This window comes from Balaenoptera physalus, assembly GCF_965194825.1.
Source record: "Balaenoptera physalus genome assembly, chromosome: 13".
Taxonomy (NCBI): Eukaryota; Metazoa; Chordata; class Mammalia; order Artiodactyla; family Balaenopteridae; genus Balaenoptera; species Balaenoptera physalus.
In genome coordinates this window covers 16640957-16664281 of record NC_138892.1, presented here as the reverse complement: position 1 = coordinate 16664281, position 23325 = coordinate 16640957, and the positions used below count along the sequence as shown (strand labels likewise).

Sequence of the window (23325 nt, the reverse complement as noted above, 5' to 3'; positions counted from 1 at the left end):
AGAAGGCAAGAGACACATACTTAAGTGGCTCGGCTTGAGGTAAAATTTCAGAGTATGTCCTTGCCACCTTTCCTGTGAGAATTCCCTTGCTTTCTCATCCTGTCCCATTTCCCAAGAGGCCTATGTTGTTCTTCATTCTTATTCTCAGCACTTAATACATTTCTCCTAAAACATTCATGGCTGGCTCAGGTCTAGTGGCTTGATGTGTGATTCCTCCCAGGGGTATTGACATTTAATAGGGAAGGAGACCCTAACTTCTCTCCTAACCACTAGAAGCTTCACCAGAGTCCTGGGAGACATCCTGAAAATGTCACCATCTGGGCCTTTCTCACATGATCATGTTAAAGGTTTGGGAGAGTGAACAAGGAGAGGAAGAAGAAAGCAAAAGAGAACCTGTTGGGAGTTACTTCTTGCTCCCCAACATGAAGAAAAGCCTAGTGCCTGGAACGTGCTAGCTGTTCCATAATCTTGAATGGATGAATAAATGATAGAATGAATGAACAAATGAACAAATAAGTGAAGAGCTGCCCCAATAGATTCTTCACTCACAAGGAAAAAATAAGTGAAAGCTCACTTTGGCAGGGCACCTCTGAGAAGTAGCCAACTACAATGGCAAACTCCCTGACTAATCCTTTTTACTGGAATTACCAGTAAGCAGAATAACTGACTTGCCTTTCACTGATTGGATTTTTACCTGCCTTCTTTCTGGAATGTGTTTTTAAAAAGAGGATGGCGGTGGTGAAGAAGAACACTATTTTGATGACAGTGAATGGCACAGGCTTTGAAGTCTGTCATATCTGAGGCTAAGACCCAGTTCAGCCATGAATTATTTCTGTGATTGGGCAAATGACTAAACTTCAACTTTTACTTCTATCCATGAAGGAGAAACTCCTGTGGGATACTCCTTGCCCCACTGTTTAAAAAAAAAAAACAAAATTGCAAGACAGAACAAAAATATTAAACAGTTGTTTTCAGACATTAGACAATAAGCAACATAGGACTATCATCTCCAAAAGAAAGGAAAAAATGAGTTAACAATTTAACCTGGAGGCAGTTTCTGGTGAGAATCACAAGGAGGGGGAACCCAAACAGAGAAAGTGACAGCTATCAGGGAGACCAAGAAGGCAAGTCAGCTAGATTTGGGGCACAGAGTACTGGAGAGGAGGGCACTATGCAAAGAAAGAGCTCCAGAAATCTGCAGAAGGATACCTTGAGTATTTAAATACTAATCTGCTAATGTGTAGGGAGAAAGTCTATGAGGCTGAGCAAAGAAAAATAACATAATAAAGAACTTGCTGGGGAGCAGCAGGCCAAAGAACTTCTGAGCACACCCAGGGCTGGAAATATTCAAACTCCCACCAGCCAGCATACAGAGATATTGCTGAATTCATATATGTACCCAAGAGAACTTTTAGAGATGAAAATCACAATATATGAAAATTTCACTGGATGGAATTAAGAGCAGATTAAATGCTACCAAAGAAAAAATCAGTGAACTTGAAGACATACCCCCCTCCAAAAAAATCCAAAACAAAGCAGAGAAAGAAAAAAAGACTAGAAAAAATGCCAACAGACCCTCATTGTCAAAAAAAAAAAATGTGAACAATATCAAGCAGTATAACCTATGTAACTAGAGTTCCAGAAAGAGAAGAATAAATACAAAGAGTATTTGAATACATAATGGTAATTTTAAAATCCAAAATTTGACAAAAACAACGAACGTATAAATGTAAGTAGGTCAATGAACCCAAAGAAGGATAAACACAAAGAAAACTGTACCAAGAGAAATCACAATCAAATTGCTAAACAAAAAGTGATAACTAGAAAATATGAAATGTTGCACAGAAAAAAAGACATACCATACATGGAGAACAAAGAGGAAAATTTTCACAGACTTCTCATCAGAAACTATGAAAACCAGAAGACAGTGGAATGATTAAAGAACAAAAGATAAAAACTGTCACCTAAAATGTTATAACCAGAGAATATCTTTCCAAACTAAAGTTGAAATAAAGATTTTTTTTCAGACAAACAAAAGCTGAGAGAAGTTGTCACCAGCTAATCATCACTAGAAGAAATGTTAATGAAAGTTTTTCATAAAGAAGGAAAATGATACCAGAGAGAAACTTGGAACACAGAGGAGTGAAAACACAGCAAACATGAAATTATGGTAAACATAAAAGATATGGTCTGATTTTTAATTTTTAAGATAACTAAGATAATTTAAAACAAAAACAGTAATAATGTATTGTGGGTTTTAAAACATGTAAAAGTAAAACATGTGAAAACAGTATCATAAAGAACAATGGGGGAAATGAAAGTTTTAATGTTACATATCAAGTGGCATAATATTGGAAGGTAGACTGTGATTAAAGATGGATGCAGTAAACCCTAGAGCCATCAATTTACAAAAATAAGAAGAAAATCTGTCTTCACGCAGCTATGTAGTTGCAGAAGGTCTGGGGGATTTCTAGCAGTCCTCAGACCATACCTTGCAAACTGCAAGAAAAAAAATCTCTCCATATGTTCCACAGTGGGGTTCTGTGGCTTAAGATGCCCCGCCTACCTCTTTGACATCATCTCTAGCCATTCTTCTTACTGCTTCCTCTGCTCCAGACACCTGGGTCTTTGTTGTTTCTTGAGCCCCTCAAGTGTACTCCTTACTCAAGGCCTTTGCACTTGCTGCTTTCCTCTGGCTGAAGACTTTTTCAATACAGAGCTGTAGGGCTTACTGCGTAAGTGTCACCTAATCAATAAAGTTTTCCCTGACCACTCTACCAAAAATACTGCTCCTCATCCCATCCCCATTTCCTTGTCCTGCTTTATTCCTTCCATTGACTTATCATCATCTGCCATATTATTTATTTGTATGTTAATTGCCTGTCTCCTCCCACCCACCACTATTCTGGGTCCCAGAAAGACCTTACCATGTGATTATGAGTTGTTTCTCTCAAAGGGGAGGCATTTTTCCATGCCTCTTGGTTCATCATCATTATGCCCAAAATGGTGTTTATGAGAAGTCAGCCTAAGCAGCACCCACTACCACGGACCACCTGTACTTCATAGGGGTTAAACCCACAACCATGGCCTCTTTGGAGCTAACCAGCAGGCCTGGTTCAGAGGTCTGCATCTGGCTTTCTGCTTTGCACACATCCTTTTGTCTAGACTCCCAAGTCTGATGGCTGAAGCTTCTGCAATACCCTAGGCACTGCTGAATCAGATGTTTTTCAGCTTCAGTGATTCACAAGTTCCAATTTGCAGAACTTTCTCAGGATAGCTATTTTGGGGAGCTCTTTTTCTCCGGCTACCTCTGAAATGAACTGTTTCCCACCCTCAGTTTCACCTAACAGCAAGGTGTTTCTCTGGAAGCCCAATCTGGGGCCATGCCTGTATAATGGCCCTGCTGTAGGCCTTGAAGACATGGCGATGCTCTGTGTTTTGTGTGATAGAAGTTGCTGTTGCAGTGCCTGACCCCAGGCAGGTCCATGCAGCCAAGCCTGACATCCTGTGTTTTCATGTAGCTCCAAGAAGTTGCTTTGTGCCCTCAGCTCTCTAGAAGCAGGGTCCCCTGAGGCACACCAGCACAGGAAAGAATTGTAGAGCTCTCTTGGGGGGGTACATGTGAATACACAGCTTTGGACAGAAGGGACCCAGCCACTGAAGACCTACTGTCCCATCTACTGAGTTCTAAGACACAGCAGGTTCTCAGGATGGGGAAAGACTCACTCTTCCAACCCATTTCACTCTAGAGTAATTAAGAAATCTGAATCAACTTTGTTAACTCCATCTGCTGAGATTGGGTCTTCTAGAACCTGATACCAATGGGGTGCTGGGGGACAGTTGCTCTCCTGTCCATGTTTGTTTGGAGAATGCACAGACTTGGGCCAGTGTCTTCATTGCTGATGTTATCTGCTTAGCTCCTGCAGGAAAATGCCGCTTCTGTGAACAGGGATGGTGACAGGATGGGGCATATGATCAAGGAGGCTGACTTGAAGAAGGATCATCCCAGGTGCACAACAGAGCAATTAAAATCTTGGGCTCAGAAGCCGGTCAGCCCACCCTGTATTTGATTCCAGCTCCACATTTAACCATTGGATGACCTGGGCAAGTTACTGCATGTTTCCAACACTGTTTCCCCATCTTGCAGATAAGGGAACACAAGGAACATCAAAAGAGGCGATGTATTAAAGGGTAGGCACACTGCCTGCAGCTCAGTCAGCACTTGGTGAATATTAACAATAATGATTTCTGTTTATGCTGGGACCACCGCCCACCAACCCACGGTAAACTGACAGAAGCTGTGACAGGCATTGTTATGTGTCCATCTGATTCCATTTTACCTTTCACTTGTTAAGTACTATAGACTTGAAGACTATGCAGGAAGTTAGGTTGGGGTCAGGTGACTGAGTTCTGGCCAGCGGGATTTGAGCATAAATGACGGAGGCCACGTGCAGGCCTGCTCCTTAAAAGGCTTTGACTTGTGCTCTCTCTCACCCTCATTGGCACAGCTGGAAATGAAGGACCCCAAGAAGGCAGGACCACAGGATGAAAGAACCGCGGGATGAAAGTGCCTGCATGGAGACAGCATGACGGGAAGAACTGCCCAAACTGTATTGCACTTGGTGACAGTAGGAAATAGTCGTTTACTATATTGTGCCCCTGACATTTCAGGGTTTGTTACTTTAACATAACATAGCCCATCCAGACTAATTCAGAAATGAAAACTAGCTCAGGGAGTGGATGGAGGAAACTACTGGTGAAGATACAGTGGATATTCCCAGGCAGGTAGAGATGGGCAGTGTAAATTTTCATCAATAGGAAAATAATTGTCATCATTTTCAGACAAAATTGATTGCTAATTTTCTACACAATTCCCTACTGGAACCAGAAAGTTGCAATAGCATGGGGCAGGTTTTAGGACATGAAAACCTTAGACCACACGTTCTGGTCTTCACAGGGCATCACTGCTTCTCCACTTCCATACCCCAAACTTCACATGATTCTGTGGATTAAAAACATCCTCTCCACAAATTTCAGTAAATTAGCAGTGAATTTCTGCAGTGAAAACATATTCTCCTTTTAAAATTGCATGTGTCTCATCTGGGGACCACCTGTCAAAGGAAGCAGCCACTTGTAATTAAGGATACACAAAATCATAAATGATCACAGCCAGTTCACGTTAGAATGTGGCCACATACGTTTAGCAAAACGCCAGACTTCCTGGACCATGGTTGTCATATACAAATGGACCAGATATTAACCCTGTAAAGCTCTGTTTTGAAGACATCAAGGCCTTTGCGTGTACTGTTCCCTCTGCCTGGAATGCTCACTCTTCATAGAGCTAATTCTTCATCTTCAGACCACTCCCCAAGGGTCACCTCTTCAGGTTTGCCTTCCCTGACTACCCTTTATACAAGAGGTATCCCCTCCCTTAATTCTTGACTCTGCACCCTCTCCATTTCCTTTATAGCACTTACACAATCTGTAATTTTGAGGGATTTTGTTTACTTGTTTATCATCCATTTCTCCCCCTAGACCTAAGTAACCATGAAATCCACCATATCTCTAAAATTCCAAATATATGAGCTAATAAATCCCCTGTAGTGTTTAAACCAGTTTCAGCTGAATTTGCTGATGTTATACCTGATTTTTACAGCTAAAAATCTTCCTAACAAATATATCTCCTTTCTATAGTATATTATTGTCTTTCCTGATCTTTTGTATATAAATTAAAAATCTTGTATGTGTCAAGTCCTGTATTAAGTGATTTATTTAATCTTCACAATAACTCTGAAAGTTAGGAATCATTTAAAGCTACTTTATAGAAGAGGAAATTAATGTCCCAAAGTTGTAACTAACATGGGTTACTTTTTGTCAGGCTTGCATCCCTTCTTTTGGGACAGCTGCCCTCCCCAACTCTGTGATTCTGAGGAAGCTGTCATTCAAGTATACCACAAGGGTAGGCACAGGATCGAGACTAGCCAATTGGAGCATCTCTCCACCTGGACTCTGTGACTGGGCCAGAGGGAGACAAATGACCCTAAAAAGCCAATCACAGTCTTTTCTTGGCACATAAATGCTAGGATAGTAAGAATCTCTCTCTGACTCTAGGATCACACAGTAAGAAGACCTCATAACCCTGTTACTACCGGGAGCTCTCTTGCTGCCATGCAGAGAGAGCCTGCCTAAGAATAAAGCCCACATCCAGCGAGAGTGAGTGAAAAAGAGGCCAAGGGCATCACTTGAACTCCTGGATCCAGCTGTGCCTGAGACATACATCCTGGACTTCTCAGTTGCAAGAAGCAGTAAATTCGTCTTATTACTTAACATGGTCTGAGTTGGATTTATACCACTTGCCACTGAACAGGATGAAGTGAGCACCATGTAGAAGCTCAATAAATATTAATTCTCTTGATTTTCCTCAAAGTGACCACTTCCCATTAACCTCACCGACCTATCAGTGGACAACATGTCAGCTGTGCCAATCCAGCCACCCCTATTTCCTCTCTACCCCTTACATGTCACATTTGGTCCAGCCTCTAGAACAGGCATATGCTATTCCTCCTATCTGACTGCCAAATTATGTCTTTCTAAAGGGGTTTGCTTTTATTTTTTTATTTATTTACTTTTTTATTGACATATAGTTGATTTACAGTATTGTGTGTCAGATATACAGCAAAGTGATTCAGTTTTTTTTTTCCAGATTCTTTTCCATTCTAGGTTATTATAAGATATTGAACATAGTTCCCTGTGCTATACAGTAAATCCTTTATGTACTTTATATATAGTAGTTTGTACTATTAATCCTATACTCCTAATTTATCCCTCCCTCCCTCTCTTTTCCCCTTTGGGAGCCATAAGTCTGTTTCCTATGTCTGTGAGTCTGTTTCTGTTTGTATTATTTTTTAGATTCCACATAAAGTGATATCATGTAATATTTCTCTGAGTTACTTCACTCAATATGATCATCTCTAGGTCCATCCATGTTGCTGTAAATGGCAATATTTCATTCTTTTTATGGCTGAGTAGTATTCCATTGTGTGTGTGTGTATATATATATATATATATACACATATGTCACATCTTCTTTATCCATTCATCTGTCAATGGACACTTAGGTTGCTTCCATGTCTTGGCTATTGTAAATAGTGCTGCTGTGAACATTGGGGTGCATATATCTTTTCAAATTAGAGTTTTCACCTTTTCCAGATATATGCCCAGAAGTGAAATTGCTAGATCATATGGTATCTCTATTTTTAATTTTTTAAGGAACCTCTATACTGTTCTCCATAGTGGCTGTACCAATTCACATTCCCACCAATGGTGTACTAGGGTTCCCTTTTCTCCACACCCTCTCCAGCATTTAACCAAAGGGGTTCACTTATAGGTGAACTTCCCCTTAGTCTCTTATCCTGCACGACTGACAGGCCCATTTGCTAATAGCAGTAGAGACCAAAGCAAGAATTAAGAGTCTTCAGACCAGGCAGATTGTCTTAAATGTCCTATTTTAAAAGTCAGTGAATCCTGCCTGTAAAGAAAGGGCTACAGTTTCCCATTCATAATGAGTTTTACTCTCAGGCTAACTTCACAGAAATTCTCTCCTTCCTTCTTCAAAGCCCTGTTAGAGTTTGGCAAAGGTAGCAATTAATATATCCATGAGTCAGATGAGAAAACTGAGGCCCAAAGAGGTGAAGAAATTTGACTCAGTAGCAATCATCACCTCCAAACTGGAAAGTTGCACTTTCGTTGGAAAGTCAGACTTCTCTTGCGTGGATCCCTAACACTGATATTCAGTGCACAGCATGACTCTCTAATATTAGAGACTAGGGGTAGGATTGGATGTCAGTTGATATCGTGACTGGGATCCAGGAACTCCTCAGTCTTACCCTATTACTCATCCCTCTTTCCAAGAGCTTCCTGAGGGTCTGTTCACACAAAAAACAATGGCAAATGGGACTAAGGACGGCATTTTATTATAGGCAGAGCAGTGGCCTTCCCCATTAGGAAATATGGCCCAATGATTTGGACTCAGAGCAACCACATGATCGCTTTGTCTGCCCTTGGGATAGAGGGAGGCTGAGGCAGGGGGCAGGCAGAGGAAACTGACGTGTGGGGAGCGAGCGTGGCTGAGGGTTAACCTTTGATGCCATCTCTAGTCCAGATTGTGGGAAAAGGGTCAACTTTTTGGAAACCAGAACTGAGAACATGTAAATTTAGAAGCTATGGGGTAAGCCAAGGTGGGTCATAAAACCGGGGAGGAGAAAGTGAGGCTACAGAAGGAGAAGAATGAAACTGGCATGCAAGGAGGAGCAGAAAAGAGGGCCTGGGTCCTACTTTTCCAGTTTCTGGTTGCACCTGCACGGCCAGCTACATTTTCTCTTCTGAGAGCTTCAAAGAAATTCCCTTTTTGTGCTCAAGCTAACAGGTGGGTTTCTGTTACTTATACCCATTCTGTCATTCTCTTAACTAAGAGAAAAACAACCAAATAAAGAAGCAAGGTCCCAGTTCAGTTCAGTTCATGGCAATTTATTTAATTTAAAAATAAAAACAGAAACAAAAACAAAAACAAAAAACAAATCAGTTTCCAATGAAAATACAAACACTTTGGGTGGTTATCCAGCTTTTTTTTTTTTCCCCTGTAGGCTGTCCTGGGCTCAAACCAATCAAATGAATGAAAACCAATTTTGACTGGAGCCGTAAAGCATGTTGCACCGATTAAATTACACCAATATATTATTATCATACCTTTGAAATGCCTTTCAGACCAATAAATAAAAAAAAGACAAATTCAAATAAAAAAGTCAACTTTTTATTACCAAAAAAAAATAGAAATTAAATAAAAGTCACAACACGGATTAAAAAAAATGTGCAGTCAAGTTTCTCTCTCTCTTTTTTTTTTTTCTTCTAGGAATGATACCATGCCAGTAAATCCCTACAGAACATTTCCAGTTTGGCAATAAGCAGTCAGTCAGTCATTCACATTTGTACTCAAGACAGCAGGCGTGGCCAACACTCACCAGAGTCCCACCCTGAAAGATGCTCCTTGTCATCTGCAGAAGCAGCACCTTATAACAGGGATGGAAATTCAGAGAGTACTTGGCATTTTCATTTTGCCTGGCGTCTTGAAGCACTTCCTGAAAACTGATCATGCCTTGAAATTTACCTGTAAAAAGAAGTATAATTCTACTCCTTTGGCAGATGTGTAAACTAAGACACTGAAAGGCCCACAGAGGCAAGGAAAGGACCAGGAGAGCTGACCTTGAATCTCCTGCTTGGTCCACCAGGTCATCAAAGTGTCTCTCACTTGTAATTCCATGGAAATGAATCAAGCATAATTTCCTTGGCTGGGATTGGCTGGAAGGGATGATAGGACTTAATCAGGAAGCAAGGGAGCTGCTTTGAGGGCTTGTCCCGCTATTCCAAGTTTTTCCTTAAAAGGACAGAGTCAACATCACGTCTAGAATCAGACGACGTTAGCAGAATGTCAGAACTAGGCAAGGCCTGAGAGACCAGCTAATCTACCCCTCCAGCCCTCACTGAAGGGAAAACTCAGCCTCGGAAATGCTGCAGGTGCCTGAGGCCACCAGCACACCAGGATTCAACTCAGGGTCTCTTCCTCTGAGTGGAGGACTGTCTTTACCACAATCCACTGTCTGGTTCTATTGACAAAAGAGAACATACATGTGTTTTGGGGGTGCGGGTAGAATGACTTTCTTTCATAGTGTCATTTTTACTTGAAGATTGTAAGGATGGAAAACACCAAACAGACACAATCACTTGGGCAAAAGGGAAATACACCAACCAGTAGGTAGGTGTTACATGTAAGTCATACTGACAGCTACCAACCAGGCTGGTTGCCATGCATGAGGGACCAGCAGCGTGGCAGTGCAGGCTGTCCAGAAAAGGTTGCGTAAAATGAGACAAGGAGGGAGCTTTAAAGATCGCAGAATGCCCTCCGCACACCCACACGCCCCATACACAGTTTGCTAGCTACAGAATTTTTTTCCCTTTGAACCTATCTTGGAGTTCAGGAAGGAGGTGGAATTGAATGAAAGGAAACCCGAAAAGCTTCCCATATCACACTACTCAGCTCAACCCGAAGGGATGCACAAGCCAAAACCCCAGAGCTGGTGACAAGGAGAGAAATGGAGCCATCTCCTTAGGGAAAAGGGCAGTTTCGTTCTAATCAATGTTCTTAGTACCTGAAGGTGAATTCCTTCTCATCTCCCCATGAACTATTATCTGTTGGTTTCCCCCAAAATACCCCCAAGACTAGTTCTCCTTAAATGTCTAGGTGGCTTTCAGAAGTCAGCCATCCTGAAACAAGAGTTTCAATTAGCTGGGGCCAGTAGAATCTGAAGTTGTCCCAAACTCCCAAATAAGACCATTAATTCCAAACTCGGCATCTGAAGATGCCCCACTGTGGGCGTGACATCTGATCACCTGTAATCACCTGTTACACTATGTTAGCTATGTTACTTTTCAAGCTAAGAGTCCTGTCACACCTCTTTTCTGCCTCCTCCAGAACCATCTGGAGGACTTCCAGGGAAGTGTTCCCTCTCCTGTCTGCTTCCTCCCAACCCCCTCTGCTCTTTAAGCACCTTATTCATCTGAGTGGCTGGAACGTTCCCCCTAAAGCCTAGGAGTTCTAGGCAGGTAGGACACAGAATACCTAGATTTGTAGGGGGAAACACCTTCTGCCTGACTTACCTTTCCTCATCCAAATATCCCACCTACACACTAACTCCCTAGAAGCAAACTCGCCTACCTCTGAGGATTCTACACTTAGTGGATGGGGAAACCGTTTGCTATGAGTAAACAAGGTAAATGGTTGAGCGAGTTACTCCTTTGGGGACTATGGACGGTATCACATCCAATTCAAAACATTCACGCAGGTCAGAACCCACAAGGCAGCATTCCAGTTAATATTGAGACATTAAAGAAATTGACAAGTTGTCCCCTCGCTGGTGTGGATCAACTTCCACTCATCTGCAAAAGATCACAGAGGGTTCCGAGCTCTGTGATACACCATAGTTTTGACCTCTGACACCACCTCTTTTTCCCTGTCTACCCTTAGAGGTTGTGCTGAAGAGCCAGGCAGACACCAGGAAAGAAGAGGCAGACAACAGAAAGCCAAAAAATCACCATGGGCTGACTCTGAGTCCGTAGCAGTGTTCAGAGCACTCTCTCTCTGACCAAGGCCCTGTCTTCCATTCAAGGTAGAGTAGCAAATGAACAAATGCCACACCAGTGGCATGAAAGAGATAACGTAGGTCCCACGGGATCTACACTAGCACTCCCAGGGCTTAGCCAGGTCAAGGATGGCAGCTACACAGCCTGAGTGCTACTGCACCCCTTCCCAGCCCCACGGCAGCCATTACTATTCAATCACAGCACTCCTTCCCACTGTCTGGGCTACTCAAACCAGTACGCCCAGCAGCCCTTATCCATCGATTACCGATTCAAGCTCAGTTGAAATCTACGTGCCCACCCCCTGCAGTCAGACCAAGCCTGCTAATGTGAGGAGAGAAGGAGCGAGCTCTGAGTTCACTCAGAGCACATGGCCCCAGTCTGTCCTGCCCTCCTCCAGAAGCACGTGGACGACTTCTAGGGAAACGTTTCCTCTCCCATATGCTCCCTCCCCACCCCTTAAGTGCTGGCCAACACCACCTCCCCTGGACTCTAGGAGGTGCCATAAAGCAAATGCCAATGAGGATCCCACTTCTGACTGGCAGTTGGCAGGAATGGCCAAGAGCCCACTTCTCCCTTGTAGGCACTGGCTCAAGGCTGCACATTTGGCCAAAGCAAGACAGCACCGATCCTTTTTCAGTCTGTTGTCATGGCCAGCAAAGAGGTAACCAGCTCTGTCCGTAGCCCAGTCACCGCTCCCACTCCCCCCTCGTACCCACCCCGACCCACCCCTGCACCCTGGGGAGCTAGTTGAGTTTGTTACAGATCTCCAGCGCTTTCTTGTAGACCTGAGTCACATCGTCCATGTCCGTGAGGAGGGAGAAGCTGCTGTCTCCCAGCCGGTTCCGGTACCGCTTCAGGTACTGGGGCCGGGGCCGGTTCTGGAGCCCCTCGAAGTCCTGGATCTGGAGGAAGTTTTCGGCAGAGACGCAGCTGCGGATGCGCTGGCGGGCAGGGCGATTCTCCTGCAAGTCGAGCAAGTCGAAGGAGTCGTTGGACAGGACGCTGTCGTCGCTGATGACGCTGGAAGGCCGGCTGTAGCTCCGGGAGAGGCCCTCAGCAGGGATGCCGGGCTCCAGCAAGGATTCCAGTGTGGGCATTTCGGGGCTGGCCAGGGCCGGGTCCATGGTGCCCTCTGAGTACTTGCTGCTGTGTTTCAAGATGCCCTTCCTGTGGCAGGAGAGGCTGTGGGACGTCACCCTGGCCGGATCCGGGGGGCTCGGGGAGGGGATGCCGCCACCCAGCCCATCGTTACCGTCCAGCAGCTCCGAAGACTCGCTGCGTTCCGGGGACGAGTAGTAACCCGATTCTCTCTGCTGGGTCTTTTTCAAGATGCCTTTCTTGGGCATCGTGGCCGACTGTTTGGGGCTGAGTTTAGCCGGCACCTCCGCCTCGGGGGCGCTCGGCAGGGGCACGGCAGTCCGGCACAAGTCCTGCTCCAGCTTGAACGCGGGGGGTAAGGCAGGGCTGACGACGCCTTCGATGAAGCCGGTGCTGTGAGAGCGATGCTCGCTGTTGCTCCGCTTCTTCAGGATCCCTTTGGGCCGCTTGGAGCTCAGCTTGGATGGGCTCTCAGGCACCGAGTCCTGGCCGGACTGAGCAAAGTCGTTCTCTTTCTTGGACTTCTTCAGCGACCGCTGCCGCTCCAGCATGACCTCGGGGGCCCCGGGTTTGGTCAAGCCCTTCATTTTGGCTTCAGCCTCAGCCTGCAGCCCTGTGGAACGGTGGTGCCAGTCAATAATGCGGGCCAAGAGCGGGGACTCGGCGCTGTGAAGGCCATCGCAGTCGCAGACGCTGCTCTTGTAGCCCCAGTTCACCCACCAGTGGTTGGCAATGTCCTCGATGGTGGCCCGGCGGTCGGGGTTCACCATCAGCATCCACCGAATGAGGCCTCGGGCATCTATGGGAGAAGAAGCAGAAGGGACAATACATTTTACGGGAGTTGTGGGCTTTCCGAAGCTGACGCTCCGGGGGCGCAAAGGAGACGCACTCATTTGAGGAAAAATCCAAACGGAGCCCTGCTGCAGCCACACTGTGGAGCAGGAAGCCGTAGTCTTCCACACTGTACATCAGAAAGCGTCATCAAGACTCAGAGCCACAGGCCAGGGGGCTATCACAGCCTGGCATGTTTCTCCACGCTACTGACGGAATGTCAAACTGCTGACTTTCCATCAACTCAGATCTTTATAAAATGGGGAAGGCCAGGTAACCAGGAAAGAACCCAGACCCGATCCCAAGCAGGGCCCCACCATTCCTTTGGTGGATATCGTTTTACTAAATGGGAAAACAGGTATAGATTACCATGGCTTTTAGTCCTCCAAAGTTAGGTTTATATAAACACACAGCACTCAGGTCACCAGGAAAATGTGTCAGCACAAAAAGGAAATTTAGGGCTGAGACGGCAAGGAAAAGGTTTCTCATCAGAGAGGGAGAGACAGAGAAGGATGGAGAGGTGTTCATACCTGGCACGCCTGGGCATTGAGAGGGGGGCCGTCCCCAAGGCTGGCCTGACCCGGGCCTTGGCCAGGCTCTGAATCCCACACTCAATGCTCCCTCTCTGACATAAGCCATAGCCTACCAAGCTGCCAGATCAGAGAGCTGATCTCTATCTGCTATCCGCTTACCGCCTGTCTGAAAAACTCCATTTGTCAATTTCTGCTGCCAAAGAATTAGGGGAAAGCCCCAAAGGGATGTTGAGGAGGCCACAGGAACCAACAGACTCTCACAGCTTATAAATTGCCTTTTAAGATCAAACTGTGCTCCCCAAATGGGGGTTGAATTATATCCTGGGAAGGCGCCACCTCCCCTCAGCTACTTATGTAGCTAATGAGTAGCTGGCCGGGACCTGGCAATGGAGCCAAGGGTGAGCCGCACCCCTGAAAAGTAACAGGATGTTCATTCATTCGGTCAATAAATATTTTCTGAACCCCTGTAGTGTACCAGAAACTGTGCTGACACAAGTTAGCTGGTCAGGCAAAGAGGCTGCCATAGAGTTCACCCTGAATTTTCTAAAAACAAACAAACAAACAAACAAAAAACACGGGTTACTTATTGAAAAAAATGTATAGATATAGATATCTGCATATCTATACCTATTTATACATATAAAATAGTCAATGCTCATTATTCACAGACTCTGTATTTGTAAATTCACCTACTCGTTAAAATGTATTTGTAACCCCCAAATCAATACTCAAGGTGCTTTCCACAAAGTGGCAAAAAATGTGAATTGCCCCCCCCCCAATGCACATGTGTGTTCCCAGCTGAAGCAGAACCAGGTGACAAGGCACTGTCTTCTTGTTTCTGCTCTCATGCTGTAAGCAAGTGTCCTTTTCACAGTCCATTTAGTTCATGCTTTTCACATATTTGCACTTTTTATTGGTGATTTCACTGTTTAAAATGGCCCCCAAGCGTGGTGCTGAAGTGCTATCTGGGGATTCTAAGGGCAAGAAGGCAGAGATGTACCTTACAGAGAAAACATATGAGTCAGATAAGCCTCATTCAGGCATGAGTTAAAGTGCTGTTGGCCGTAAGTTCGATGTTCATGAATCAACAACATATTTTAAATGAGGCGTCTTTAAACAGAAATATACATAAAACAAGGATATGGATTGATCAGTTGACAAAAACGTTGTGAACAGAGGCTCCCAGGAGTCGAGCCCTGTATTTCCCTATGAGTAGTGCTTCATTATTCACAAACTCAGTGCTCATAGCAACGTTATAGGACACAACTGCGGCAAATAATGAGAATCAACTGTGTGTGTGTATATACACATGTAGGATGCGCATACTGCAATATACGAAGTGTCTGTTAACCACCTTCCAAATACGGCCACCTGTACACACCCCTTCTGTACCCACACAATGCTCTCCCATCAAGAGATGGAGCTTATGGCCTTGGTCGCTTTGACCAATAGAATGTGGCAGAAGTGACATCATCTGGCTTCCAAGCAGACGTTAAGAAGGCCTGGCAGTTGCTTCTTCCTCCATCTTCGAGCCCTGAGCTGCTATGTAAGAAGTCCACGCTCCTTCCTAGAGAGAGAGGCCTGGGGAGGCAGCTCATGGGGAGAGAGCCCACACGGAGGGGCCCCGAGGTGTCCCCACAATCGGCCCCAACTCCAGCTACCGTCTGATTGCAACTGTAGGAGAAACCCCCAGGCAGGCCAGAAAAGCTCTAACCAATCCAGGGAATCAAGAGATAACAGCTAATAGATGTTGTTTACACTGCTGAGTTTGTTTGGGTGTGGGAGCAGGATGGGATAGACTTGTTCTGTGGCAACAGGTCATGAAACAGCACCCATGGGCCATACCCCCCGGCCAGGGCAAGGTGTGCAAAAGAGCAGCTGCCACCCTTAGAGTCTACTGAGGCGGTTTTATGTCTACGTGGACCGGAAGGGACTTCACCTAATACCTTTTCCAAAATGTGAATTTACAGTGGAGAAACCGAATCTAAACAGGGTAAGGGCCTTGCCCAAGTTCACACAGCAAGCAAACAGGACTCCTAGCCTGCAGAGTAGAACAACTGTTCTGGAAATATCACAGTGGGAAGGTTTGGGGAAAGCGGCCTAATAAGCCAGCTCTGCCAGAAGGCAAAGATCTGGGGAGAAGAAAGAGGAAAAGCAGGAGTCTCCTTACAGACACTGACACAAAAGCAGAAAGTGTGAGCTGGCCTCGCCCGGCTTAACCGCTGACCCTCCGTGGGCACACACCTGAGGGCTGCGTGGGCTCCCGGTACTCTCCGCTGCTGATCTGCCGAATGAGGTTTTTGTGATCGAAACCATCGAAGGGCATCGTTCCATAAACGAGAGTGTAAAGCAGCACGCCCAGGGCCCAGCTGTCCACCTGGAGCAGAGAGACGGGACATATAGGAGCTGGGAAGCGGATTCCCTTCCAAACCATTAGCATCACAGACCATGAGCAACCACCCTCAACGACCCCAGGAATGGAATTTAGCACCTGGCAGACAGGTTCCCACCACAGCCTGACACCTGATATGCAGTGCACCTGGGGCCTGTTTCAGAGCCTGACCTTTTCGTTGCAAACTGAGACCAACGGTCCCAACCCACAGAAGAACTTTCTTGAATAGATGATACTCTTTGATCCTCACTATAATTTTGTGAAACAGGTAGGGCCCCGCATTATTTTCAGCCCTATTTGGCGGATGAGAATACTGAGGCCCAAGGAAGTTAAATGGTTTCTCCAGAGGCCCCTCCCCATCCCAGTGATGGAGGTAAGACTGGAACATGGGGTTCTTGACTCCTAATGCAGGAATCCTGCACCTTCTTCAAATGGATCAGGGGTTGCAAACTCAAATGCTTACAAGAGCCAGGCAGACAACAAACATGAACAAAGAAAGAGAGACGGTGGGGTTCCACATGGAGTGTTGGTTTGAAGACAAACCGCAGAGGGCATTCACCCATCTTTCACAGGCAGCCTCCTCTGGCTTGTTGCTGTCACATAGTAATATAGGCCCAGCACTGCTAGATCCTTTGGTTTTTCAAGAGAAGTCAGAAAACAGACTTTTATGTGAAATCCCCCATTTATTAAATGTCTGTTCAATTTTTTTTAGAAAGATGGCCAAATAAAGCACTCTTGCTGGCAAGATCACAGGCTGCCAGCTTGTAAGCTCGGAAACAGATCATCGAGGATCAAAGCAGCATTCATTATCTGTGATAAATTTACAGTGTCAAGTTTCTGCAATGTTGTAAATTGGATCTTAGGCTCCTCCCTTACATTCTTGTTTTGGAAAGACTTTCACCTCACTGCAAGTGATGGAGGCTCTTGGCATCCATCTCTTTACCCTCTAGCCCTGCCCCAAACACTCTCAAACAGATAAATATTTGGAAGGAAACATTTCAACCCACTGAATGGCTGCTACTTAAAGGATCCTGAGTGGATGAATCTCTCTATAAATAGAACTATCTCTTTAAAAATGAATAATCAGTCACAATTCTCCCATTTTCAAAATGATATTTTCACATACCTGTGTCTTAGAGTGGCCCTGAAAGCTTTAGGCACACAGAGAAATGCATTTCTCATGAATCAGAAGATGCAATTAAAATGTATTTCCTTGATCAGAAATACATGCTGTCAGAAATACACGCAAAAAGAGTCACTGCAGAGTGAGGCTGTTTGCTTTCTGTTTTGCTTGTTTTATTATAATAGGGAAAAACTGAAAACAATCTGTCTAACGCTAGGGAAGTGATTAAATAAATTACAGTATACTCATACAATAAAACATTATGTCATCGTTAAAAACCATGTTTTTAGTAATAACAAATTCAGAAAAGTCACAATTTTAAGTTAGTAATAAAAGGCGAGATATACACATATATAGTGACCTCAATTATTTGAAATACAAGATCTACACTGGAAAGAAAAGCCTAAGAAGAAGTCACATAAATATATTAAGTGGTTATCTCTTGTGGGGAGATTGCAGGCAACTTTATTTTCTCTATTAGGCTGTTCTGGATTTTTCTCCCAGGTGTGTATATTATGGCTTTTATAATCATATAAGGAAACGGTTTTTTGTTTGCTTGCTTTTATGTTTGTTTGTTTGTTTTAAGTATTCCTAGGTTCAGTTCTTTTCTCCCCTCCAGCCCCCCACCATACACACCAGGCAAGCTGCTCACCTCTGGCCCTCGGTAAGGCCTCCCGTTGACAATTTCGGGAGAGGCATAGAGCGGGCTCCCACAGAACGTTTGCAAGAACTTGTCCTTCTGGTACAGGTTGGAAAGCCCAAAGTCGGCAATCTACAAAGAGGAGCGAGACCCAGGGAGCCTGTTAGCATTACAGTCAGCGTCTGCATTGGCTCAGCTCACACCACACGGACCAAAGCAGCTGAGGCGCCCCTGCGTGGCTCTGCCAGCTGGGTCACCCTTTTCTCTGCAGCCCTGAGTCTTCATGAAAGGACCAGTGGGCACAACTGGGCCAGTGATTCCCCGACTGCAGTCCCTGGCACCCACTGCATGCTCTGTTACTGAAAATCACTCCTTGCAAGGACTCTATTTCCACGTCAGTGTAGACTTGTCCTGAGAAATACCCACAGAATCACATGCTCGATGTTTTTGATGAACACTGAAGTGTGTAACTATTAACCTGAGACCCGTCCGTCTGTGGCCTACCTAAAATCTCACTGCCTTCATCCACAGTGGTGTACGTACCTACCTGTTCACTGGACATCACCACCTTTTATAGACCTACGCACCAATCAGAACTGTATTTTGCCCACCTTGGGACCCTAGATGAAATGGACCCACAGCACCGGGTTCTGAGTCATCACATTGCAGCCCAAACTCTGCCACTAGCCATCTGTGTGACATGGAGCAGGTCCCTTAGCTACTCTGAGCCTCAGTTTACCACCAGAAAATGGAAACCCATGATCCCTATCCTCTTCTGGATCACAGGATTATTGTGAGAATGATTTTAAAAAAAAGAATTAATCAAGGTGAACGAAAAAGTGCCTTGAATCTTTGTCTGCAAGTTCCAGGCAAATGTTTTCCCTAACCTTGCTTCTCTTGTATCGCACACCCCTTGGAATCACTCTCTTCTCCTTTGGTTTCTTGAAGTGTTTTACTATCCTTTATGGCAGCGCTCTTCTGTGTGTGTGTGTGCACCTATTCATATATACATATAATGTATATATGTTACACGTATATATGTATTATCACATATATATGTATAATGTATATATTATACATGTACATATCATCACATATATCACATACATTCATATAATATATATTACATATGTACTTACGTATGTATGTACATATGTATATACAAATATATATATTATATGTATATAAATTCACCTTGCCTACTAGGCTGAGTCCCCCGAGGCAGGTGGCAGGTTCCACATCTGCCCCTCATCTCTGTAACATCCACTGCTTAGCACCTGCCCTCACCCAAGAAACACCTGTCACCAGAATAGGCATTATATTTTGAAAAGCACAAGACAATTAGTAGATAATACAAAGTAATAATAGTAAACTTAGTTACCACTTACAGAACAACCTCCAATTATCAGGCATGGTTCTAAGCACCTTACACTCTCTAATCTAATCCTATCTAAAATCCCATTTACACAACCATGTGAATGTATTTCATGCCACTGACATGGTACATTTAAAAGTGGTTAAAATGGTAAATTTTATGTTATGGATATTCTATCATAATTTTTTTAAACCCACTTAACAGATGAGAAAACTGAGGTTTAGGGAAATTAGGTTATTCGTCTCAGGAGAGCTACCTAGCAAGCAACAATGTAAACCGAGTGTCTCTAAAGGTTCAAACCACTGCCCAGCACTGCCCCTGGGTAATCTGCAAATCTCACCCAGTCTACGCCAGCCTTCCACGCTGAGCCTCTACAGACTCCTGCCCTGCCCCAAACTGATTTCCACTTGAAGCTTATAAATAGGATGAGTGATTCACACACAGTCCAGCTGAGGCTCTGTTTTGAATGCAGCGCCCAGAAGAAGGCTACTTTGTAAAAGTCACCCCTGAATGAACGGAATGGCACTGAAAGCAGCTGGCGCACAACCGCCCTCAGAAAACGCATTCTCGGGGCTCAGCTTGCACTTAATTGCCCTGAATTCCGCTTTCTTATCAAGGCCCCCTGACTGGCTTGCAGGAAGTTGGTTGGAAGCTTTATGAAGTGTGCCCTGTCAATCAGGACAGGAAGGGACCAGCTGCAGCCCTGGAACATCCCGGGAAGTCGGCTAAGGCAGGAACCGACACAGCACTGTGAACGTCGGCGGCATCCGGGGCACTGCGTGAGCTTCCAAACACAGGCACACACGTGAGAGGCACCCGCCACTACCACGTGCAAATCCCCACACACACACCAGGAGTGCTCCGAGTCTGGGCATCCTTGCTTTCTTTGTAGCCCTTCTGAGAAGTGTGTTTATGTTACGGCCCACTCCCATCCTCACAGACTGATGTTTATCAGCCTCTCCCAGTTAAACTGTCATTGTTGCTGACATAAGATTAATAGAAATCTAGATTAGTCCATGTTCTTGGCACTTCAGTGGGAAAGAAATATTAACACACACACACACACACACACACACACACGCACACAGTTCTCCATCCTTGAGCCACTTAAACTTGGGCTGCAGCTCTAAGATTCCACGCCGTATGGAGCTTATATCACTTTGAGACGGGAAATGGCCACTGGTTATAAAACTTCTCAAAGCCTCAATTTCCCATCTGTGAAATGGAGGTAGGAATAGTATCCACCCCCACGGTATCACAGTGAAAATTAAATGACATAAAGTATGTGCCAATTACTATTTTAAGCATTTTACAAAGTTGGAGCTCAAATACGTGTCCCACCTGTAAATCCACCTGGGTAGCTTTATTAGCTTCATGATACTCAAAACAATACTGGTTTTCCATTGGAGGTAATTATGTAAGGTTTCTTTTTCAAATACACATGATTTCTTAAGTGAATTGCACTAAATAAAAGTATTAAAGTGAAATAGCACAGAAGATACTAAGAAAAGGCAAAATCCATGAAGAGAACAAAAGAAAAGACATTTGGGAAATTTGGGAAATAATGATTTTAAACATAATAAAACAAAAAGGAATCCCAGAAATGGTTCCAACCTGTAAGCGGTGAACTAATCCTGCCCCTCGCTCTGTAAGTGAAGCAACTGAAGATTAGAGGACTTAAGAAGCTCCGCTGAAGGTCACAGACAGAACAGCTACGTGAACATTGGGTTCTGTACGATTCTCTGTTAACAGAACATCAGTCGTGTATCGAGGGTGACTCCACCAAGGAGGCAGCCAGCTTTGCCTTCAAAGTTGTGTGTTGCCGACACACTGGTAACCTCTGGAGAAAGGTAACCACCCTGCTGGTGAGGGACTGTTGCCCTGCCCCGTTCAGAACCACCCTCTGTCCTCACACTGGGCTGTTCAGTTCAGCCTGGACTCTGAAAAGGATATCAACACTCATGTCCTTAATTTCTGGAGTTTCTGTTGTTTTCAAGCCTTTCTAGAGGTGTGCCCTGCTGGATGAAAATCAGAGTTATACAAGGTGGGAAGTGATTATTCACATTTCAGAAGAATTAACCTCACTACAACATGGATGAACTTTGAAGACATTATGCTAAGTGAAACAAACCAGACACAAACAGATAAATATTATATAATTCCACTTATGTGAGGTACTTAGTGGAGTCAAGTTCATCAAGACAGAAGAAGGTAGAAGGGCGGTTGCCAGGGGCTGGGGGAGGGGGGAACGGGGAGTTAGTGGTGAATGGGCACAGAGTTTCTGGTTGGGAAGATGCAAAAGTTCTGGAGATGGATGGTGGTGATGGTTGCACAACAATGTGAATGTACTTAATGCCACTGGACCGAAAACCTAAAAATGGTAAGCTTTACGTTACATATATTTTACCACCATTTTTTTAAAAGGGGATTAACCTCGGATCACTGTGAATAATCCCTGCGAGCTCATCCAGTGAAAAAGGAAGGGTGAGAGAGTGGCATGGACATATATACGCTACCAAATGTAAAATAGATAGCTAGTGGAAAGCAGCTGCATAGCACAGGGAGATCAGCTCGGTGCTTTGTGACCACCTAGAGAGGTGGGATAGGGAGGGTGGGTGGGAGGGAGATGCAAGAGGGAAGAGATATGGGAACATATGTATATGTATAACTGATTCACTTTGTTATAAAGCAGAAACTAACACACCATTGTAAAGCAATTATACTCCAATAAAGATGTTTAAAAAATAAAAAATAAAAATTAAAAAAAAAAACTAGGTCCCATAATGACCTCTATGGGAAAAGAATCTAAAAAAGAGTTGATATATGTATATGTATAACTGAGTCACTTTGCTGTATAGCAGAAACTAACACAACATTGTAAATCAACTAACTCCAATAAAAATTAATTAAAAAAAAAAAAAAGAAAAAGGAAGGATCAGCTTGCTGATGATTAACCACTGGGAAAGGATGCTGATGTTGATGATAATAAAAGCAACGGTCTGACAGTCATTTGCAGTGTCTGAGAGGAAGTGCACTGGACACATCAGAGGTTGTGGAGCCAGAAGCACCTGGGGCTAACCTTGGACTTGGCACTGCTAGATCATGGGTGGGAACTGCCACCAATTTCCTCATCTGCAAAATGGGAATAATAATAGAACCCACCTCTAACGCTGTTCTGAGGATTGAAGACATGCACGTAAAGCCCCTGGAAGAGTCCTGGTCCTGGCTGACTCTATAAACTACAGCCGTTAGGAGAATGCTGGTGGTTTGGTCTACTTAACAATTGTTTGCTCAGAGCCAGTGCCCACCACAGAGCCAAGAGACATGACTATCATTCATTTCCGAAACAAGCATGTCCAGCATGAGAGGCTGCACTGTGCGACAGGAGAAGGAAGGGATGCAGGGTTTGAGTTCAAATCCGGGCCTCGCCTTCTACCAGCTGGGCCAGCGGCATCGGCACCAGCTGGGAGCCCCACCCCAGACCTACTGAGTCAGTGTCTGCATTGTCACACGGTCCCCAGGGGATTCGCTGCACGTCAGTCACTCTGAACCTGTGTTCCTTCAACTGTAAAATGGCGGGGGGAGGGGTGGTGATGATTATAATGTAACCTACCTCACAGGGCGGATACGAAATCAAATGAATTGATAGATGGAAAGTGCCTTAAACCACGCCTTACACATAGTAGGCCTTCGGTCAATGTTAGCGATCACTGCTTTCACCTGAGTCTCAGTTTCCTCTGTTGGAAAAGGGAATTGCAATAGCCTCGACCACACGGTGTTGTGAAAAGCAAAATCAGATTAAATGAGATAATAATAATAACAGCAGCATTGCTACATGCCAGTCGCTGTTCTGTGAGCGCTGCGTATATTAAATCCTCACACCAACCCAATGAGCAGGGTTCCACTGTTATCTCCATTTTGCAGATGAGGAAGCTGAGGCCCAGGGCAGGAAAGCGGCTGGCCTGAGATGTGGGTGAAGAGATGCACTGGCTGTAAAGCTCCACATAAAGGGGAGTTATTGCTCTCGGGTGGCTGAGGAGGAAACGGGCTTTCTGTGTCACTCTCCAGAAAGACACACTCCATAGCTCTGTCGGGCCCTGGAGTTCATTGCTGTGGCTTTCCCGTGACAGCCTCGCTCGG

The 23325-nt window shown here is 44.8% G+C and overlaps 1 protein-coding gene and 1 long non-coding RNA gene across 3 annotated transcripts in view; both read right to left on the bottom strand.

Annotated features, from left to right (window-relative positions):
- Nucleotides 1-23325, bottom strand: part of LOC309640616 — a 441572-nt gene that overhangs the window by 241885 nt on the left and 176362 nt on the right. The gene's annotated exons all lie outside the window — the stretch shown is intronic.
- The window catches only part of NUAK1 (NUAK family kinase 1), a 69098-nt gene continuing 54283 nt past the window's right edge, over nt 8511-23325 (bottom strand). For both annotated transcript variants that reach the window (XM_082419414.1, XM_082419415.1), the window contains 3 exons: nt 17823-17942; nt 15900-16032; nt 8511-13090 (listed from right to left, as the gene is read on the bottom strand). In XM_082419414.1, coding sequence (XP_082275540.1) covers nt 11937-13090; nt 15900-16032; nt 17823-17942 — 1407 coding nt within the window. In that variant the 3' untranslated portion in view covers nt 8511-11936. The remainder of the gene's footprint in view (nt 13091-15899; nt 16033-17822; nt 17943-23325) is intronic.